The sequence below is a fragment of the Trichogramma pretiosum genome, unplaced genomic scaffold, assembly GCF_000599845.2.
Source record: "Trichogramma pretiosum strain Unisexual culture from Peru unplaced genomic scaffold, Tpre_2.0 scaffold10, whole genome shotgun sequence".
NCBI classification, from domain to species: Eukaryota; Metazoa; Arthropoda; class Insecta; order Hymenoptera; family Trichogrammatidae; genus Trichogramma; species Trichogramma pretiosum.
In genome coordinates, this window is record NW_019641652.1 from 1,318,778 (window position 1) to 1,342,383 (window position 23,606).

At 43.0% G+C, this 23,606-nt stretch overlaps 1 protein-coding gene across 1 annotated transcript in view; it reads left to right on the plus strand.

Annotated features, from left to right (window-relative positions):
• The first annotated feature begins 756 nt into the window (after positions 1-756).
• The window catches only part of LOC106656442 (matrix metalloproteinase-24), a 153,452-nt gene continuing 130,602 nt past the window's right edge, over positions 757-23,606 (plus strand). The window contains exon 1 of the mRNA XM_023460029.1: positions 757-1,689. Coding sequence (XP_023315797.1) covers positions 1,516-1,689 — 174 coding nt within the window. The 5' untranslated portion in view covers positions 757-1,515. The remainder of the gene's footprint in view (positions 1,690-23,606) is intronic.

Consider the following 23,606-nt stretch of genomic DNA (forward strand, 5'->3'; position numbering starts at 1 on the left):
TTTTTTGTTATGTTCGCAGCTCCGCTCTCCAACTACTCCGACTACCGTCTACGAGCAGCTCACGTACGGCACATTAGCAAGGACAAATATGGTCGAGGATAAGCACGACGCGCAGGACGAGACGACAACGACGACAACGACAGGCTCGAAGAGCAAAAGGCGCCTCGTATAACGAGTCCGCATACACGGTATAAACGCACGTCTGTATGTGTGTATAGCTGTACATCGCGATATTCGCAGCTCTCTCGACTCGACGCGCATTTATATATCGAACGCGCGCAGAGACGAAGAAGAAGCAGCAGCGGCAGCGGCAGAGAAAAACCGAAGCGGATGAAGAAGAAAGAAGAAAGAGACAAGTATGAGAGAGTAGGCGACGATAACAACGACACTGCTATATACACATACTCGTCGGACTTTATATAGCGCAGCGCGGCGCGCGCCCGATTCTCCGTACGCGGAGCATAAGCCAAAGAAAGAGAGAGAGAGAATGAGACACAGAAGACTATAAATGTGTGTCTGTGCGTCGGGGGCTCTCGTGTATGTGTATCTTCGTGTACACTCTTATATACTACTCCTGGAGTGGTGGCCACTGCTGCGCCTCTCTATGCACGACACACACTGAGGAGCTCTCTCACTCACTCGCTCGCTCGCTCTGCCATAAGCTGCACGACGCTCGTTTGTGTGTGTGTGTGCGCGCGGGGCGGTCAACGAGTTCCGCAGCAACACAGCGGCACGCATTGACTGTTTGACTGTCGAGCGGGATATATTAACGCGAAAAAACGTCTCGCGAAGCGCCGACCGACTGTTGCTGCTGCCCGCGTGCTGCGCTGCGACGATTTCTCATCGTCATCATCATCATGCCGCCGCCGTCGTTTGGCTCTTCTTCCTCGTCTACTTAGGCTATTGTTGTTTTGTTGTTTTATATATACTGCTTGCCAGCAGTAGAGTAGTGGTGTTTTAGTGCGCGAAAAGGCAAGAGAAAAAAATTATTCGGTTTCAGTGTCTCCTCTGTGTTTGGTGTCTGTGTTTTTTTTAAGTGAGTGCGCGTTTATCGTGGTGTCAACAAATAGAGATAAGTTATAGTTTATATATCAATTATAAAATCAAACGCGGGTGCGCGGATGATCTTGAATAATCGATCGCGAAGCCGAAGGATGAAAACGAGAATAATCGCGAGGATAATCGCAAGTCAAGGAGCCGCGAGACAATGCTCCTGACGGACACCACTCGCCACCGCTTAATACGTATATCTGTCTCGTCATCGAGAGCTGCAGTTGCTACGTATCGAGAGAACAAACGCGTGTGACTGGTGACCGTGATTGATTAACCCCTCTATAATACCAGCCCCCAGTAAGTGTGTGTCTTTGTAGGGGATCAAAATTTTGCAGTGAATATAATACTTGTGAAGTGAATAAGAGTCGAGTGAAATAGTTCGAAGATAATTTTTTAATAAATAAAAAATAAAATATCTAGTGACCAAACGCTGCACACAAAGCCAACGACGACAACGACACAATGAGAAAAGTGACAGAATCAGCGGCGGCGGCGACGACGACGACGACGAGGGGGCACGTGCGCTCCTCGATGATGCGTCTGCAGACGATTTTTGCGCTCGCGCTGCTGACGCTGCTACAGCTGGCGAGACTCGGCAGCGCCAAGTACACGCCGGTCTACGTCGATGACCGAGCGGTGAGTAGTAGCACTATATATATGTGTATACATATAAATACCTACCTGTTTTTGTATAAATAAAACGTAAGACGGATTTTTATAAGCGTAAATTCCGTGCAGGTTTTTGCACGCTATATGGGTAAACGCTCTCTCTCTGACGCATGCGTGTGTATATATGCGGATATATATATAGTAAATATATAAAACCGGATATAAATACGATATATACGATATATTGTGTGCACGCCAGCGGCTGCGGCGACGACGCAGGCAGTTATTTCGGCGAATCGTTATTCGCTCGCGGACATGCGTGTATGCTAATGAACGATATATTATTATGCTATATATAACGCATGGTGTGCGCGCACTTTTGCAGCGCGCCACCAGTGTATTGGTATTGGATTAATAATCCGCGCGCTCGGCCACCGTAATCTCGAGTCATCGCGACCTTTTACGATTTAATTGTCATTTTTTTTTCTTCTCTTTGTGCATCGATGACATATACGTGTGTCCCGTATTTACACTCTCGCGCTCGCGCTCGAGCTATTGAGTTGAGTGTATATTACGAGCTGCAGAGAGTGACTAAACTCCGTATTTTATCATTCGCACAAAGTACGCGTGTGTATCTGTTATTATTATATATCCCGTGCGTTATTACGAATGTGTTAATAACCTCGTTAATCATCGGCGGCGCACGAGAAAGAGAGAGAATACGTGATTTCCGATTGTATTTATCTTCGGTCAACGATGACTATGTTATAATGCCAATTGAACGAGCGCAACGAGAAAAAAAAATAATGAAAAGAAAGAGAAAATAAAGAAAGAAAACAAACGTTATAGGTAATCGCTTCTCTATATATACCTATGCGCTCTAACTCTGCGCTGCTGCATGGCTTCGGGGTCCTAATAGTCATAAACTATTACGTCGCGAGCGAGCGAGCGGGCCAAGGTGTAAGGTAACTTTAGAAACTTTTCCAACTGGAAATAATACCCCGAGAGCTTTTAGCTCTCTCGTAGATATTTTTGCTGGAGCTCGATTTTTTTTTCCTCCTCCGCTCGCTGGCTCTTTTTTTTTGTGCGAGAAAAATGACAGTCTCTGAGCTACAGCAGCTTTTAGAGGCAGGCAGGCACAGCGGCGCTCTCTCTCTCTCTCTCTTTACTTTCAGTTATATGGCTTATCCACTCTCGTATAACAATTGGTAATAAAAATCCAACAGCCAGAAATTGTATATTGTCAAGTGCACGCGCCGCGCCGCTAACGCTGCGGCGAACAATGGTCATTTTTCAATACTGCGCACTGCAGCAGCAGCAGCAGCAGCAGCAGCCCATACAGAGACGCGCGTGCTTGGACTTTGACATAAACATGATGAATTGATATTGTCAACTCGCAGAGAGAGTGGAAACGAGAAAAAATCGTTATGTCCCTCGACCGCAAAGTCGAACTTTATCCATTACCATTAGATAAACTACGTATATTGCGCCGAGAGAAGAGTACTCGCTTCTGTACTGCGTGTGCTCGCGGCTAACTGCCGCCGTTCTCCTCGCATATACATCTGTAAGCGTATATATGTTAACGCACGGACAGGAGCTCGTAGCAAGAGAGAGAAAGAAAAAAATTATTCGCGATATTCAAAGTATCTACGCTGCAGCTTACGAAACTGTAACTGCACTGCCTGCGAGCGAAGGTAGGAGCGAGAAAAAAAAATTGTCGTGCTTTAGAGCAAAGAGAGGCAAGCAAGGGACAGTCTCTGAAAGGTAACTCTTGTAACTCAAGAAAGAGAGAGAGAGAAATGAGTTTTTCCTATTCCTTCTAACTAGTCAGGCATACTACTTTGCGAAAGGGATTGTACTTGCGTGCGCGCACGAGGTCAAGAGTTAAGAGTTGAATCACGTGCCTTATGCTGCTGCTCGAGCTTTTTATAATGAAACTTTCGTTGTCGCGCCTTCTCTCTCGTTGTTTAGCTTATGTACTCTGGAGCTTCTAGCGCAGCTCTAGCTCTCGAGAGTTGCTTTGCTGCTACTGTTGTTGCTACCTTATACCTACGGCTGCTCCGTGCACCCAGTGAGTAGTGTGACACCACCACCACCACGTTGTTATCGTTGTTTTTGTTGCTCACTCGGGTGTAATTAAGGTCGCTGATTTTAATTTCAAATTTTCGGTCGTTACTTTGCCGACTCTCTCTCTCTCTCTGTCTCTTATTCAAATCGTAAATTAGATGCGACATTATATCCGACGCATGACCCACACGCCTGCGACAGCCGCGTGCGATGACCTAGATCATAACTAGGTGCACACACTCGCGTTCACAAATACGAATAATATACCAATTGCGGCGCAGAGTCTAAGCGCAGAAAGAAAAAAAAAAATACGCGACGACTGCTACTGCTCCCTCCGACACTAGCCTAATGATTCTAACGTTTTCGAGTGCGTCTATCCGAATATTTTTCGTTGGGATTAAATTCAAAGACTTGTTACCTGCTACTGCTCTCTGGCGCACACGCGAGTGTGTCTAATGCAGGTGCAGCCGGTTGAGTTGAAGCTCTCTCTCTCTCTTTCGAGATGGGCATTACTTTCTCGTCGTTGCACAGCCAAGCTCCCCGAAAAGCTCACCCGCTCGCGTGAATTTATTATGCGCTTTTGGGGACGAAAAACACGAGTATAAATACAAGCTAGGAATCGCTCCTGGGGATTCTTTCTACTTTTGTTTTTCTCTCTCTCTCTCTCTCTCTCTCTCTCTCTCTCTCTCTCTCCTTTCTCTCGAGACAAGTCGAGCGACAGGCATTCGAAGCCCGCATCAACGAGCTCGAGCTTGCGCGCTCGGCGTGCCATCTCTCTGAATCCAGTGCGATAGACGCAAGAGAGAGAGAGAGAGAAAAAAAAGGCCCGTGCACATTATCACGGTATAAATTCACCTAGCAAAGTCACGACAGCGGAAGAGTAGCTGATAAAATGTAAGGAAAATTGGTGCTGCTGCTGCACACACATATCCACATATACATATAAGTAGCTATAGAGTAGACAACGCGCGCGACACTTTTCATTTCGTCTAACCGCATTACGTACGTAGCTCGTGGCGCCGAAATGGCTCAAATAAATTTTCCTCCCGGTATAATGCGTATATAGATATACACGCCGCCGCGCGCACACGTGTGCGTTCGCGCGGCAGTGTGACTGAGCGCTTAGTCACACACACAGAGATACACAAGCGCGTTTTGTTGTTCGCTGATTTTTCCACGTCGTCGCGGCGCCCGAGACATTTTCTCGACTATCTCATTGTTGTGTACCGCGCGCCGTCGGCTTCTCTCTTTATTCTCCTCGGAATTTATTTTCCTTCGATATATATATATAAACGCTGTCGATTATATACACGGTGTATATAATACAACAAGGCTTATAAATCAAGCTTCAAAGTGGCGAATCTTGCAGGGCAACGCAAGTGTCCGCATCTACCCCCCCGGTGTTAATTGCGATTCTTTGCGAGCGCAAGACGTAAATAGAAATTTCTTTCGTCGCGACGCGCGCGAAGCTTCTATATATCTCCCTCTCTCTTTCTTTTGTGTCGAATACGCTGCGCGCGGCGGCCAAAAAACACACCGACTGTCCTATATTCGCCAGCCACAAGACCCCCTCGAGAGAGGCAGAAGAGAGTTTCAATGGCTGCACAGTAGTTGCGCGCGTATATAGAGAGAAAAATGCCGAGGAAATGTTCGAGTTCCTCTTGCGGTTTTAAAGTTTTGATTAATGGTTGAACATTATTTCTTTTTCCCCGAGGTAATGACTCATGTCTCTCTCTCTCGTCCTTACACACACATACGTACCGTAGAGCATTTTATACACCCACACAGAGACTCGGGGGCCACGGGCAGGACCTCTTGCGTAATTTTCAAGAAAGCGCCTTGTCACAAACGATTCATTTAGATATACACAAGATATTCGCCGAGCCCCCCCCCCCCCCCCCCCNCCCCCCCCCGTCCGAATCCAATTACTATTATTTGCTACGTATATATTATTAGCCATTGTTTTCAGTGGCTCTGGCTCTGCGCGTTTTCTTCTTTACTTTCCTCTCCCCTTTTTCTTACGTATATACCTACTACTACGAGCGCGTCTTATCCTCTGACGGAACGAACAATAAGTCAACGCCGTCTGGCTCCATTGATTCTTCCCTTATCTTCTGGGTATATCGTTGGGGCTCTATATAGTACCTCTTTCTCCGCTCGAGAGTTTAAAGATAACGACCTCGTCTGGCCGCGCGGCACAGCTCTCGCAAAATGCCATGCGTGTATGTATGTGTATAATAGTATATAGTAACGCCGCCGCCGCACGCACACTTCTACTCGAGCACGTGTGCACCTCACTTAGCCGTTGCCGCCACCACCGCCAACGCCCATGCGTGAAATAGGAGAGTTCATATATATAAAAGAGAGAGACGACGTGGTATTATATTTAGGTAAAGCTATTAAGCATATAAATGGCTATAACCCAAGGGCACACGGTACTTACGGTTTGTCGCTTTTTCTTCGTACTATTCCTTTGCTCTTTCTCGCGCGTGTATATACGAGCGAGTCTTTGAAAAATCATCGAAATTCGAGGCTGAAATTGCTATCGAGATTTTTGTTTCGCTCGACGCGCGTTAGTGAATGTTAATTAATATTTATCATTGTTCACTGCGAATTTTGAGTCTCGATGATTTGTTGAATCGATCATATACACTTTGATTGAATCATATAACATAAGCATCTATTCGAGTACTTTTCTCGAAATCTACAGGCAAAATGTACCCACGGACAACCGAACCGATACACGTGCCTAATAACTGCGTATTTAAGTGAATGTAGAGGGGGGAAAGTTCCACCGCAGAGATATCACAAATGTGGGATAATCTCGTCAGTATAGATGCGACTGATATGTTCACTCGACTCGTTACGCTAGTGCGAAGCAGAATTCCACGACTAGCGAGTGTTTACAGATTATTTCCGTAAAAGTGTTTTTAGGTTAAATTGAAGCACGGTCTTGGGTATTCGAGGCGTATAACCTCAAATATTTTTTCAGTGTGTATCGCTGTAAATTACGGTGAATACACATAGCCGAGGAAGTTATGGAAGACAACGTTAACTTAGTTAGGTATAATATTTTTGTACGTTACGGTGGAATGATCATTTTTTGAACGATTCCTGAGTAAATTCTCTTATGGTTTAGGGTGAAGAAAGAGCCAGGCGATACTTGGACTATTGGCGACGATTTGGTTTTTGATTCGATGGATCCTTGTAAAGTCGAAAACTCGGAAGTAATGCCGTTTCATGAATTACCAGTGAGTTCAATTAATTGAATTATGTTTTGTTTATCCAACATTAGAAGCTACCTTGCAATTTTTATTTTAGACGAAACACGCAAATGAAGCTGTGGCGTTTCATGAGAGGTTAGGTGAAAAAATATCCATAGAATTCGAATGCAAAAATGTAAAAACTGAACTGAAATCGACAACTCTATCGACTCCGTCGTCCATTAACTGCAAGTCTGAGGATCAAAATTTTCAACCTGTAGTAAAAATCGAAAACGCAAATCAGCCAGATGATATAAATGAAAATATATCGATTGATTTTGAGTGCAGGGATGTTAAACCTGAAACCGAACAGAAGTCTATATTGTCGGTGATCTTCAAATCTGAGAAACAAAGTTGTCAAACTCTGGTGAAAGAAGAAAATGAAAATCCAATCTATCAACTTGAATTTCGTCACAAATCTTTTGAATACAAGCAAGCCTTGAAAAATCACGGGAAAGAAATACAAAATCGTAGTAAAATCTTTGAATGCGAGATTTGCCACAAATCATTTGGACGAAAAAGTGACCTCAATACTCACATAAATGGAGTACATAATCGGAGCAAATCCTTTGAATGTGAGGCTTGTCGCAAATCATTTGCATACCATAATGTACTTAAAAGGCACATACTGACAGTACATAATCGAAGCAAACTCTTTGAGTGTCACATTTGTCACAAATCATTTGGAGATAATGGTATCCTAAAAAAACATATAAATACAGTACACGATCGTATCAAACCCTTCGAGTGTAACATTTGTCACAAATCATTTGGACTGAAGAGTGATCTCAAACGTCACTTAAATGCAGTACATATTCGTAGCAAACCATTTGAATGTGATATTTGTCACAAATCATTTGGACAAAAATCTAGCCTCAAATCTCATATAAATTCATTGCATGATCGTATTAAACCCTTCGAATGTGATATTTGCCACCAATTGTTTGGACGAAAATTTGACCTCAATACTCACATAAATACAGTACATAATCGGAGCAAACCCTTCGAATGTGAGATTTGTCACAAATCATTTGGACAAAAAGGTACCCTTAATTTACACATAAAATCAGTACATAATCAGAGCAAACCTTTCGAATGTAAGATTTGTCATAAATTATTTCGAAAAAAATCTAGCCTCAAATCTCATATAAATTCATTACATGATCGTATCGAACCCTTCGAATGTGATATTTGCTACAAATCATTTGGACAAAAAGGTAACCTCAAATTGCACATAAATACAGTACATAATCGGAGCAAGCCCTTCGAATGCGAGGTTTGTCGCAAATCATTTGCATACCAGAATGTACTTAAAAGGCACATACTGACAGTACATAATTGAAGCAAACTCTTTGAGTGTCACATTTGTCATAAGTTATTTAGAGAAAAAAAGTAACCTTGATCGCCACATAAGTACAGTACATAATCAGAGCAAGCCTTTCGAATGTAAGATTTGTCATAAATTATTTGGACAAAAAAATCACCTCAAATCTCACATAAATGCATTACATGATCGAAGCAAACCCTTCGAGTGTGAAATTTGTCATAAATCATTTGGACGAAAAGATTATCTCAAAATACATTTGAATTCAATACACGATAATAAGAAACCCTTCGAATGTGATATTTGCCACAAATCGTTTGGACGAAAAAATTGCCTCAAAGTTCACATAAATGTATTACATATTCATATAAAACCCGTCGAATGTAAGCCGCCAGACTACTCTAAAAGTTCACATAAATTCAGTACAAGACCGTATTGAATCTTCAAAAGAACGAAAATATTTTCGAAACATTGGACGCAATAAATGGTCATTCACATAAGTATTGTAATGGTTGAAAACTGTTGATAAATATTAGTTTTATATAATAAATAAAATATCTTGAATAAATTGTTTTTCAAACATTTTGGATTCTTTTTTAAATCCAGTTTAAATGCCAAATTCCTTAAGTGGTCCGGATATTTTGAACTATTTCAAAGCCCTTTTTTATTTCAAAAATTTTCCCTTCCAGCTGAGGCTTGTCGAGTAATAAAACAATACACGGAATTAGTAGCGATGTTCAGGAAAAACACAATTTTTTCGTTCTTTGGATTAATAAAATAGTTATAGTCAAAACTCCTATAAATTTTCAATACTTAATGCATTTAAAAATGTTCAATCGTGATATTATAGCCTCGAGTCTCAAAGATTTTTTATACAGTTGCTCCCATGTATACATTTTTTTGCACTGCGCAAAAAGAGAAGTAGAAGGAAGAAGCGCGTTAACATCTGAAAAGGTGATTTATCGAATGTGTGTACGCATCTCGTACGTAAACGCGTTTGATATACATATCCTTGCGAGAGATAATTCGGAAAAGGAGGAGCTCCCCGTGCACACACACACGCGCGTGGCTCGCAAACTTTGGCTTAGTTTCTCCTCTTTTTTTTTTTTGCACATTCTTGAACAAATCCCTTCTTTCTCTCTTTTTATCTACATATTTCACGATTGTAATACCAAGAGTACGGAATACTTTATACATCCTTCTCTCCTTTCCTGTTCGCTCGCTCATTTTTTTTTTTCGAGGGGGAAAGGGCAAAAATCGCTCCCGAAGGACGCTCTATTAAGCGCTAAAATTATTTATAGCTTCTAAAGACGCTGCTTCCTGAATATAAAAGCTGCAGTTTATTAATTTTTCTCCCCGCGTGCGCAGCGCAGCGTCCGTATCGTATACACGGGAGGGACAAACGTACAACAACGAAAAAAAAAACTAAAAGAAGACAAACAAACCATCGGTCCATCCCGTGGGAGGTACGCATATATATAACATGGGAGAGGGAGACTGGCGCGCATCACGAAAATGAATAGTCTCAGGCGTATGGACACGTATACGCACACACACACAGACGAAGCCAAGCAAGTATAATGCTTTATGTGGCCCAGTACACGGCAGCAGCAGCAGTCGTGTGTATATAATACATGTATATGAACTCGTTGCCGCCGCTGCTGCTGTTGCTGCTGCGTCAGGTTCGGGGGCTGAAATTTACGAGGCCACGGCAGTTATATGTATAAATACAGTACCAGCAGTGGCGGCGGTGCAGCACAAGCGAAATTCGTTGAAACGTTCGCACACAGTTGTATGACACGTATATCTATGGCCGCGCCGCCGTTTCTCGGGTGCAGATCGATCCTGCGTCATGTACTCCACTATATATATATTGTATTATATAAACGTATAACACAGTGATATACGCGCGCGAGCTTGCGGCGTAAAGTCTCGAGCTTGCGATCAGCACCCGTTACAATTACGGATACTTCGAGAGCAGAGGAGCGCGCGTGCTTATAACGTTATTATAATAATCCTTTGCTCGCTGCTTCTTTCCAGAATGCATAATGATATAAATCGAAAACTTTTGACTTTGCTGTGCTACTGCTGCTGCTGCTTCGCGCGTATAACTTCCTATTCTCTCGCCTCTCGCTCGAGTGTTCCTGTTAACGCCCGCGCGCGCGGCGGCCCGTATCTCTTTTCCCTCGCGCCCGAGCTCTACGTATAGAGCTACTGCTGCTGAGTGTATACACGAGCAGCAGAGCGCCCGGCGCGCATAGTTGATGCCTTGTTTTTAGAAAACCTCTCAACGCCGTGGCGTTGGCGCACGCGGTACAGCTTATAATACAGGAATAATATACGCAAAAGATAAGCTCGTTTATTCTTCTTTTCTTTCCGCGCGTCTTCTTCTGCTCCTCGTTTTTCGTTTCTTCTTCTTCCACTTCTTCTTATCCTTTTTTTTGTTACTGTTGCACGCGCGCTATGGGTGGTTTCGTTATATATTTTTCCGCGCGCGGCGCTGGTAACGTGTAACGCGCTCGTTACGCGGGGCACACGAGAAACAGCAAAAAAAAAAAAAAAAAGAGGAAGAAGAGGAAGAAGAGAGAGAAAAAACCAAGTAATCGTTGAGCTTTTTTCAATAACAAGCGAGCTAGCGAGAGCGATGGAGGTGGAAGAGTAGAGGCGAGCTCCTCTGTTATATATAGAGCGAGCAAGCGACGTTTTCCAATTACCGACGAAAAAAATGTAAATTCTCTCTCTCTCTCTCTCTCGTTCGGGATTTATATATTATTTGTAAGAGTAATCTCGCGACAAAATTGAAATCTCCATCGTCCGTGTGCGTGGGTAAAATAAGTACGTAAGCGGCTCATTTTCATACTACACCGAGTAGCAGTTATATAGCTATATAACGTTAATACGTCTATATGGGAGCTCTCTGGGTTCGTGAGACTTTTTTACAATTATTACAAATGGCCTCGACTGTAACTAGCCATATCTACTAAAAAGGGTCAGAGCTCTCTGTATAAGTATATAAGTCTGAAAACAATGCGTCAAAGAAATGTGCTTCCGACGGGTAAAATCTTAGTTCATCGAAATCGCGTATATTCTCAGCCTCAACTTGGCAGTGTCTTCGCTTCATCAAACAATTCTCAGCCCTTTAAAGATGATGAAGAAGAAGCATAGAAAGAAAGAAGACGCAGAGAGAAAGCGAGTGGGTGAACTAAATACACCTCATCGTCTTGGAGAGCTCGAAAACGACTGCATAATAATCTCTCTCTATCTATCTCTCGCTGAAAGTAAAGCTCCGTGTGTCTGTGTCCTTATAGAAAATGGACCAATTCCATTCTCTATATCCTCTCTCTCTCTCTCTCTTGAGAGAAACAGCTTCGCGCGGCAGACGTTAACGAATTCGGCCCTCTCGACGACGACTACGAGAGGACGTCGCTCTCGCTCTTTCTCATTTGCGTGGATCGAAGTCTCTTTACATTGGCTTGATTACCGAGAAGTAATTTCAGGCTCTCGCGACGCCAACGGAGGGGCTTGGCTGCTGCTGCAGCCTTAAGGACGAGTGCGAAATTAAGAACGAATGGGATAGCTTCTATATATATAATACGTCGTAGGCGTTGAGAACAGGAGACAGGCTCGATTGCTTATCGTACCTACGAAGCCGTGTGTTTTTGCACGTGAACTTTTGTTGCTATTCTGCTCTGCGCGCAGCGTAAACTTTCAAACTCGATTGAGCTTTGAAAAACGTGAAAAAAAGAGAGAAAAGAAAATAATTCATAGTAATGAGAATACCTGCGTACACAATTTATGGGAAATTGTACAATAGTACAAAATAAATACTATTCTTTGTAGTAATTGATTTACAATCACTAATTATGAAACTTGTTACTATAAATTAAGGCAACATGATATATAAAAAACAAATATTATTTTGAACATTGTGAAAAAAACGACTGTGATGCACAAGCGAAACTTGTGGTATTTGAGTCAATGAATCGCCAACAGATGGCGAACGAGGATTTTTAGTAAAGCTTGCGAGTGATAAAATTTTTCATAATTACTATATAATATGATCTTTGATGAGTCTTTACCACTTGCTTTTACTTTTTATAACTTTTAGTTTTTATAACTTTCTATTTCAATTCCTACTTCATATTGAAAAATTCCTCACACATTTTTCTCAATGTCCGCACGTGGAAAGCCAATCGTGTCACGCCGACGTCCGTCAGCGTTATAAGCAGCATACGTTGCCGGAGCTATCCCACGCACGCGCGGACGACACTAATAAATCAGCCGCGGCACAAATCGCGTACACGCATTCTCGCCTCGATATTCTCGGCTAGCTCTCTCTCTCGCCTCCTTCGTTTCTCCTTCTGTCCTACTGCTGCGATCATTTTTAAATCCTCCTATATACTGCAATTTCTTCGACTCGTAGGTCTCACTCTTATGCTGCTGCCGAAGCAGCCGAGCGTTTGTTTCAAGGACACGGCCACTGTACGCAGCGCGCGACGCGCAATAAAGCATATCGTCGTCGTTTACAAGAAAGCTGCGTGCGATTCGCGAGGGAGGCAGAGAGAGAGAGAGAGAGAGAGCGAGCCATAAAGAGCTTTGACTTTATGCCATAGGGAGGTCAACGTCGCGTACGGTCTCACATACGGACGATGATATTAAATACACGACACGCTATATATATTGCGAACGTGCGATTTCCGATGCTCGTTTAAACGTATGCACGTATATATACGTATAAGCAAAAAAAAAAACGGCCTGTTATAAAGTTCAAACAGAAGTGCGTTATTACGAAGACGATCGCGATTCGTCGCGCAGGCAAGCGGGTCGTTAACTGCAGGAAACGGCCGGTCTGTATAGCGATACCGCACGGCGTTAAGATTGTGGCTGCTGCTGCTGTTGCTCCATGCACCGTGCTGTGTAGAGGCGATTCCGGTGCACCGAGAGAGAGAGAAGAGTCACGCGACCATCGCGCACTCTGATATATTTATAAATTGGATATTTCGGAGTTTTAGTGATTTTTTTGAAGATGTATCCACGAAGGTCGTAACAAGGTGAACTTTTTTTGCATCTACGCAGAGAGGATCAGTACGTTTAATTGCTGGGCACGTTTTAAAGACAGATAATGAGTACATTGTAACTCTAAACTCGCCGCACCGGTTATAAAATGCAAAACAATATACAAAAGAGACAATGTAGCATCCTAGAGAGAGAGAGAGAGACGTGCGCAGCTATAGCTCTCGACTCGTTGTTTCGAGCAACCGTGTCGACTATTTCCTGCCGACGTCGTCGTTCGTCGTAGCCGCAGCAGCAGCGACTCGTCCCGGCTCTCCTTCGTGCACGTGTATGCGTGGGTGGGTTGGTCTCTCTCTCTCTCTCCGTATACACACGCTTGTGTGTTTTGGAAATGACGAATGGGTGTGTGCGCGCTCGCGTATTATAATGTAACGCAGACTAACGTAAGCCTCGACTTTTCAAAGTGGCCGTCGTTATTACAAGTTTAACGCGTAAGCTCCAGGATTCGTAACAATAGCCTCTCTCGCGTAGTATATACTCTTTAAAGCGAATGTATCTCGTTCGCTTCTCTCTTTAGCAGCTCGACGCGATGAGACGAGATCGAAGGAAAAAGGCGTGACTCTCTCCCTCCCTATATATTTAAACGACCCGCCGCGACTCGAGGCAAGGTCTAGGCTTTCAAAGTACTGATCTCTCCTCTGCACTCGCTCGTTCACTCGAGTCGAATTAGACACAATCGCTAATCGCAGAGACCGAGAGAGGGACTATATATATATCGGAGTCGAGTTATTTGCGAGTACGTACGAGCAATTAGAGTAAAGCGATTTATCAGAGGAGAGATGTATATTATTTGTGAATCATCGCGTTTCTCTCTCGCTCTCACACTCGCGCGCTCGTATGTGTATGCGGTCGTCGTGCAGCCGATCTCGACGGCACATCGAACGAGATCGAATCGACGAAACCAGATTAATCGATGCTAATTGCCATGGCTATTTGTCTCAATATCTCTATGTCCCCCGATTTTTTTTTCTACAACGATGCCAATGCGAGTTGATTCGTGAGTCGGCTAAAACGTTGTACTTGCATACTCTGGGGGATGTGACCGTGTATCATATCTTATGGCGTCGATGATTAATAATCGCGAAAATGCCACATCGTAGCGCTGATTTTTAATGAATTTTGCAAGAAATTGAATCAACCAGCGGTATAATATACGCGCTCGATGCGGCTTATTTTGATTTAATTTACCTCCTTCGCGTCTCGAGATAACACCTCGGCGATTCGCATAGATATATACACAGACACACGGAGTGTATATACACAGAGAAGACGCAGACGTCGAAGTAAGGAAGAGAGGTAGAGCCAGGCCAGGAGACGAGGTAACGAAATTAAAGCAGGATGTACGTTACGGGTCACTGCTCGCTCGCGTCTACTGCACCGCACACGCTCGAACTTGCGCAAACAGCCTCGCGAGCGTTGCATGCCTGCGTACGCCAGGCCGGGCCGCGTTGCGCTTACCCCGTCTTATGCGCGTTAGAAATTTTAGGAAAAAAAAAGGTATCGTTTAAAGTTGTAAATTACGTATTATCCGAAAAAGAAGAAAATATATCGATATTGTCGAGTTATATATGTCTGCAAGACAATTACAACGACGACGACAAAGACGAACGTCGATCAAGTTTAATTAATGCCAACAATATATCGACGCCACATATGACCATAATGATCGATCCTCGCGGCGAATTTATTGCATTATTTTATTACTCCTCGTTCGATTCTCCTACACATTATGCACATAGGAATAGATCAAAGAGAAGCACGCAGTCGATCGCTGGTATATATAAGCTATATTGCTGCTGATGTTGATGCTGCTGCTGCTGCTATTGCCTCGATATGGGCACGATGAGAAACGAGCGCGCGCGACTCTATAATACCTCGGATAGGAAGTCATCGCGCTTGGACTTGATTAATAGCTTATATAAAAGTGCGTCGTGCATCGGCAGCAGCGGATCGATGGATGAAGCGGGCATCGAAGAGCCTAGACGACTGAGACTAGCGATGAATTTTATATGCATAATGAATGCAAATTGAAAAGCAGTGTCTCAACGGAGCGAGCGAGAGAGAAAATATATAGTGTCTCGTCCAGGCCGCTGTGCAGCCAACGATCCGTCACGCGCTGAGCGAGAGCTTTCTTCGTCGTTGTTGCGACGTATATATATACGCGCGTAGAGCAGAAAGCTGCAGCTCTCCCAATGAGCGAAATAATAATTCAAATTAACGAGCTGTGAAATTCCATTGCCCGACTGTTTTTTGCTGCTATCGAATCATTCGCGCGCGAGAGTTAATTTCTAATTTCTGCAATTATGATAAAAAAAATATCGAAAATAGCTGCCGATCGCGTTGAGCGAGTTACGAGCTTCGGAGTCGGGATCGCCGCGCGCATACATATATCGAATTATTGCCACAATTGTATACACGATACAGCAGCTACAGCAGCACATGGCACGCGCGCGGAAGCTATTCAATCGGCAAAAGTCTCTCGCGAGCGATACGCTTTTCCGGTGATCGATCTATCCCCGCATACACGATACACACACAAAACAGCAGCATCCATATGAAATGCAAACTCGATCCCCAAACTAGTCTTATTGTTTCGAGTCATTGCCTCTCCCTCTCTCGATATGGCTTATATAATCCGCTCCGTTATGCTCCGCGTATAAATCCTCGGCTGTTGCATATAGCGAGCTTCGTTCCGCGCGGCGGCTGTTGAAATTCATCCGGCGGTAGCAGCTGCTGCCTTCGCACACATACATATACCTAGCATTTATATCGATCATTTTGGCCGCGCGATATACACGTCGCGAATTCGGTACGATGCGAATTAATAATCGCGAGATCACGTTTTTCGCGCGCGTATACGAGTCAAAATTGCCCGCGCGCCCCCCGTGTATACCTTGCTCCGTGTATAGCTGATATCGTTTTCCGAATCTGTATGGATTAATCATGCAAAGCTTGCAGCCAATCTCGCGCTAGCATCTAACTCTCTATATGCACTCTTTGTTGCCTATTATCAAGCACAGAATTTGTACAGAGGAATACATTTAGCTATATATATGCATTGCATTACACAAATTAGGGATATATCGAAACAAACGTAAACGCGGCCTTCCGGCTCGCGGCGGCGGCGGCCAGAGCTTAGCAACTATTCAAAGCTCGTCGAGCTTGCGGCTCGGCCGCGCGCGCGAACCACAATAGAAGTTGCTAGCTCGACGAGCTTTGAGCTCGCTGGGGGCATCGAGCGCCGGCCTGTACAACAAAAGCTTTATACAATCGATGCCACTGTGCCACACGCTCGACGAGTCTTAATTGCCCCGCGGCCACCCCTCGGTCATTTCGTATATTGTATAAATAAACGACGCGATTCGCCCTATCTTGTAAGCAGCTTTTGCCCCTGTACGACGTACGTATAAGCCCTCGTGTATCGCGGTTTCGAGGCGACGGACTGAAATTCTTCATTGCGTTGTGTACGTAACGCGTATAATATACGCTGCAGGTATCATGAAAAATAATGGATATAATTTCGGTATTTCACGTAGACTCGAGTGCGCGCGCGTAATATCTTAATTGAAACGCATCGAGATTCGAGAAGCTGCGCGGCAGTCGTATAAAGTTTCTCCGCACGTACTTAACACGCACGCACACGGTACCATCCCTCCTCCGCGCGCGAGAGAGACATTAAAGTCTATATAACGTGTGTAACTCTCGGCTCTCGAAATTGCGCGTGTTTGTGTATTTTAAGGCAAAAGTCTCCCGCGCTCACAGCAGCAGCAGCAGCAGCAGCGCACGTTTGTTTGTATGTAAAAGCTCGCTCGCGCACAGTTTAATACCCCCGCGCGCGCGTACGAAGACGCGGAGTACGAACGATCGTGAGCCAAAAGCTAAAAGCTGCTGCTACCGCTGCTGCTGCCCTTTCGAGAGTTTCGGAAGATGTATACCAAGACGATCTTTCGCTTGGAAATGTTGTAATTTTCGAAATAGCGTATGCGGAGTCGTGCAGTATATAACGTTTCAGTGATTCGGCTGCAGCTGGTTTTAAATAATAAAATATAAAACGGATATTATGAGGAAATGCATTTTCGTATATACGAGGAAGTTTTGAACTTATACGCACTGCGCTGTAGATAAAAGAATTTCATAATTTTTTTTTACTATCGCGAGAGAGAGATATTTGGCAGGAAAAAAAATAACATTCTTATGTATATGTGACTTCGGAAGCAATTAGTCATCATTGATAAACAATGTCGCGATATATAATAAGTTTAACGTACTTTACGACTGATTCATATATTGTTTTTTCTACGCTTCCGCCAGTGCGTGTGTGGTAACTTTCTCAAATCATACGAGCTTGAAAGTTTAATAAACCCATTAAATTGAAATAGCTGGATTGTTGAGTTATTATCAAAGTATCTCGAATGAGATTTTATACTCTGTAGGTAAGAGATGTAATTTCATCGAGCGATCAAGAGCAATAAACGAGTTACTTTATATATTTTTATGTAATAAAAGGATATTTAGACTGGTTTATCTGCGCAGCTATTGCCGGTTTCATCCGGGCATGTAACGAAGAGAAAAAGAAAAAAGGAACGGAACGACGAGAGAAAAAGTTGGCGATAATGAAAGATGAGACGAGGATGAAAAGTGGCAACTGTCGAGAAATAAGCGGAAGTTTTTCGTAGCGTTGTACTATCGATATAATTTTTCAGTTAATTATTAATAATTGAACATTTTTCAGTTCTAGCAGTGAACAAAAGTACGACAACGATTGATTTTTATACCTAATTTATTGGAAAAAAAAATTTTTTTTTGAGCCTATCCTAATTTAAATACAAACTTCATGACTAGATTCAAATAATAAAAATTTAATTTACAATTAAAATATACAACGAATTTAAAGAGTAAAATTGAATCTTGTAGCCAATTTGAAAATAAAATCATTAGTCTAGGCTACGTGATATAATATTAACAAAGCGTTTATTGGAAATCAAGTTATTAATCTACTTGAATATAATCTTTAAATTATACACATGAAGAAAAAGAATTATTTTCTCCATCATTTGAACACGAAGGAAGTTAAATCCACTTGCGAATTTACAATACTCCATCTGTTGATGCAATCGCAAAGCTCATGATCACACGTGACACACAATCCTTACATTTTCCTGCAAGTTCGTGATATAATAAATAAACACAAGCTAAACATTCTAAAATATATAATTTTCATTTTATAATATCTGCGTAAAAATAAGGTAAAAACAAATCGATGCTTACACAGCAGCTACCGAAGTTCAAGGCTTCCGTTCGACGCATGTGAAAATAGATTCCGGCCTTTCTCACGTGTTTATATAGGCTAGCCTACACATGTCACCGCACGCGGTTTCCGAACCGTTTACACATTCGTACATATACATGCGCTCGCGACGACGAGGGGTCAACGGCCAAAAAATGACCGACGGAGTTCAGCGACTGAGTGAATACATCTATAATGTGCTGCGAGGCGTAAATATCTCCAAAGGATTTGCTGCTGCGCGTATATGCATCTCTATACGCTCACGAGTATATACTCATTAACTTGAAGGACGCGCGCGAGCTCATAAGAGAGGAAGAAAAAGAGCTTCCCAGTCAAATGAGGTGTATATATATATGCAACGCAAGCGCAGTGACAACTCAAGTATCTGCGGATATAACCCAGAGCGAGTGCAGAGGAACTTGAGCAGCTCGCCGAGCGTTTCATCGAGTGCAGTGTTTTTTTTTCTCTCTTACTTTTCGATAAAATGCTTTCGTTAAAATTACTTTGCAAAATTCGAACCGCGACCGGGGCAGACGGAGAGAATCGAAACGAGAAGTAATTTAAAAAAAAAAATTCCCACTTTTGTACCGAGTTATTGCTCGCGTTGTACCGATATAAAGCGATTTTTGTAAACATATATTTTTCGAAATGGTCGCTCAAAGGAGAAATTTACTCCGAGTCATCGGCGCCTGCCCTTTTTTTTTCATTCGTATACCAAAAAGAAAAAAAAAACATACACAGCGAAAGAAATCGTGTCGTTGAAAAGTGAATAAATCGAAAAGAAAAAGGAAGAAAAAGAAATAAATAATAAAAAAAGAGGGCTGCCCTCGCAACGATCGACCGGCGCGCCGCGCGCGAGTCGCGCAGCTACGAGTCCGAAAATACCACTCGAGCTTTTGCGAGGCAGTAGCAGCAGCAGCAATTTATATAAGAGCCTTCCAACTTGAAGTCTCTTATCATCATCGTTGTTCTGTTGGTTGTTTTGTATATGTATGAATGCCGTGTGTATATATATAAAACGTGACTTCGTCATCCTTCCGGCGCCACAATTGTTTCTTCTGCTGCTGCAGCGTACGCTGCTCCATATACACATGGTAGATATATATACGCGCGTGCACTCGTGTATACGTGGGCGCTCGTTGACCTTTCAACCCTTCGGGCGATGCGTGTAAAGTTCAAAATAAACTTCTTCCTTTTTTTTCCTATTCCTCGCGTCCAATCTCAAGTACGCGATGTAATATATCGTGTACTTGAGAAAAAGGGCCCCGAGAGCGAGAGCGTAAAATCGTACTCGCGAAAAACGCCAATATATAACACGTATTTTAATTCTCGCTTACACATACTCTCGTGCTTGAGTAACGCGTATTATGGGCATGTGCGAATTGAAAAACATGCGAGAAGCAATTGACCGTTGCCTCCCCAAGACACTTCACGTATAAACATAACGCGCGCCGCACACATTTTGTCGAGTGCACGATTTACGCGCAGTCTTTTCCTCGACACAACAATGAGTCTATCTCACGATCTTTCTGTCGCGCGCATATGCAAAGGAGCCAAATGGATGGTGGTGCGCCCATTCGACTTCATTGTTAATAATATCCGAGAGCTCGTAAGAAAGGAAATTTACGCGCTTATCCAACCAAACTGCATCTGTCGCTTGAGAATAGATACGCTGTTTAAGGCGCGTCGGTGTTACAGTCGTTATTTCATATCAAGAAGGTACTTGCAGATTTGCTACGACGGACAATATATATCTCGAAACGATCGACACATTAAAGCAGAAAAATATAGATGAATCGTTTTCACGCTAGCTGTGCGTTCGAACACGGTCGAGGTTGAGGTCATTCCATCATTCTTCATTCTCGATCCTGCGCTGCACACGATATGATATACGTGTGTGTGTACATATAAACGTGTGGCGCGCACACGAACGAGATCGAGGCGGCGAATTTAATCTGCGGCACGCATCTCTCTGTATACTATCTCCCGCTCTTCGTTCGAGATGATAAAATGAAACTCTCGCGTATAATACGTGTCGCATAATACAAGCTACTATATCGAAACGCGCCTGTGTATATAATAATCGCTCGGTAAAATCCACATCAATTTTATGCTCCCTTATAATACGGACACGCTGCTTTCGAAAAAATTAATCAAACAATCTTTCTCTCTTTCTCTCTCTCTCTCTGGGAAGTGCCGCACGCGCACGAGCCGACATTATAAAAATTAATATTTTTTATACTTTTTTACGTACTCGCTCGCAGGCGTCGATAACGAAAAGCACGTACGTCGTATGAAATATTTTTCCGAAATTTCCGGACTATGAAATGTAACATAAAACATGATAAATATTAAAAAATAATTTTCAACGAGTACGTAGCACTCGATGGAGCGATGCGATAAATAACATAGAAAAATGGTAAAAAATAAAGGAATGATTCTTCATTACATTGATTAATGATTCAAGTGTCTGTACACGCAACACAACATCGACGCGCATCTCCGCCGCCTGCCAAAATAATACCTTCGTATACTTTATATCTCTCTCGCGCGCTCGTAACAAAGGACTGCCACTGCTGATGCCGGCGGTAGCTATAAACACACGCACACACGTTATATATATACATTGTAACGCGGTAAATTCATGAATCTCGGCTGCGCTTCTCGAACAGTTTTCCAACTCATCCATCAGTCTATCGTCGTCGACGTTGTATAGCTGCACCTCCGTGTGCGTTACGTACAACGCGCGAACCGATCAAAGCCCCATACACTGGTGCACTTCATATTGTTTATACCTTATGTAATCGAGTCGAGAGTTCGAAGCTCGAGCGCGCGACAGATATTTATACTCGCGAAATGAACTTATGTATGTTACGCACTGCAGCCTCTGGCTGTAAAGACGTAGTTCGTGCGCGGAGGAACGAGATATTGAGCTCTGAAAATTTTGTGGAAATCGAATGTCACCATAGGAAAGCTGAGAAAATTTCCCATCGAGACAATTAGTTGATTATTTTTTTAAGGTGCGAGGTAGAAATTGAGTGATTTGGCCAAAAGATGTCGCGGGGCACAGCGCTAGGACACTTTAGGAAATATTCCCCAAATGAGTGAATCGCGTGAAATTTTAATATTTGTGTCAACCCCACCATATTCGTGTAAAAATTGCTAAATATATCAAAATTATTAATCTGACAAAAGAACGTTAAATTACGTTTTGATATATTTATTCTTCTACCGATTTATATTCTATGTGAGCGAGGAAACACAATATTGATCTGGAGCAAAGTTTAAATTTGTATGACTGTTAGTACTGACAAAACCGTGATTATTCTCGAACGTCTCACACATCAGATTGTATTACTAATCAATTTATTCAAAATAAAATATTTGCAATAACCATCTAAATTAAATAGATCCAAATAGATTCCAATAGTTTTAAATATAAAGTTTCGACAGTATCAGAGCGGTATCAGAACGGTTTGTTTTTCGACTAAATTCGTAGCAGACTGGGAGTGAATGTTTTTGTTTTCTATGACCGCAAGGAAAACGAACGATGAATATCCTCGTGGATGTTAGAAAAGGTCCTTTGAAAAGAAATTAATGGATTGTTTAGCGATAGAGATACCTTTACAAAATGTATATGGCTATATTATTATAGATCATGGGAATCATCCAGATTGTTCAACGACTGTTGCTGCTTACTGCTGCAGCTCTTAACAAGCCCTCTTTATAGAGGCATGCGCAGGTGCCACGCACGTGTAAGAGGCACTTACTTACAATAAATTATATTACATATATTTTTTCGTGAACTCTCCCGGCAACAACGGTCGATGCCTGGCACGAGACTCGATTTACTTACAATATTACGCTGTATTATTACGAGAAAGAGAGAGAGAAATAACGAAGCGAGGGAGGTAGAGAGAGAATCACGTGCGTGCCTTGAATGCCACTGCCGCCGCCGCTGTGAATGGTGGTATGTAAGAGAGCTTGCGCGAACAAACAGCTGTGCGCGCGCGAGACGTGCGCGACGCAACAACGAGAGAGAGAAAATAAAATAAAATATAAAAAAAAAACGCGAGTGCATAAGTTATTCGCTCGTGGATTTTTACATATCATTACGTACTTGATGAATTTTGTGGGGGACTGCTGCACGTACGTACGCTAAAGTGCCAACAATGACACGCGTACACACGCGCGCATGTGGGCGAGTCATATATTTCAGACTCGTAAAGCGCATAGATAGATAGAGAAAAAGAGACAGAGAGGAAAGACGATTAAAGATGGGATGTAATTTTCCGTGTATTTCTACAAATGACGAACGCTTCTACCTTTTTTTTTTCACTCTTCTTTACGCGCATAGCACTAATGCGCCTTCTAAGTTTCGTCTCTTTGCGGATAACTATATATGCCTTATACGTGCCGGTATGTGGCAACCTATATTTAAAGTACAGAGCTGCTGCTGCTGCTGCTGCTGCTGTCTGTAAAGAGAGAAAGAGATAGACAGACAGAGAGAGAGACCACAAAGAACCAGAGAGAATCCACTTCTCATTTCTGTCTCGTGCCTCAAAGAAACACGTTGAGGAGAGAAAAGAGAGAAGTAGAGAGAGAGGAAAAAAAAGAAGCAGCGCTAGCGGTAGCAACGAACATAGACGTACTAAAAGGAGTTTTCTATTCGCGTATACGTATATAGCCGCAGCACCGCCGCTATAACCAAAGAGAAGAACGTGCCACCGACGAGATTTCTCAACTGCAGCAGCAGGCGATGGTACCGGTGGTGGTGTACAGGCCGCACGAGAGATGAGGCAGCATCTCAACCGTGGGCTACGACTGCGCCGCGCGCGCGACTACCTCGCCAAGAGCCCGCCTCATCAGCAAAATCACGTTTCTAGTCTAGAGAGCGGAGAGAGTTATATACATAATGAACCTCTCGTTG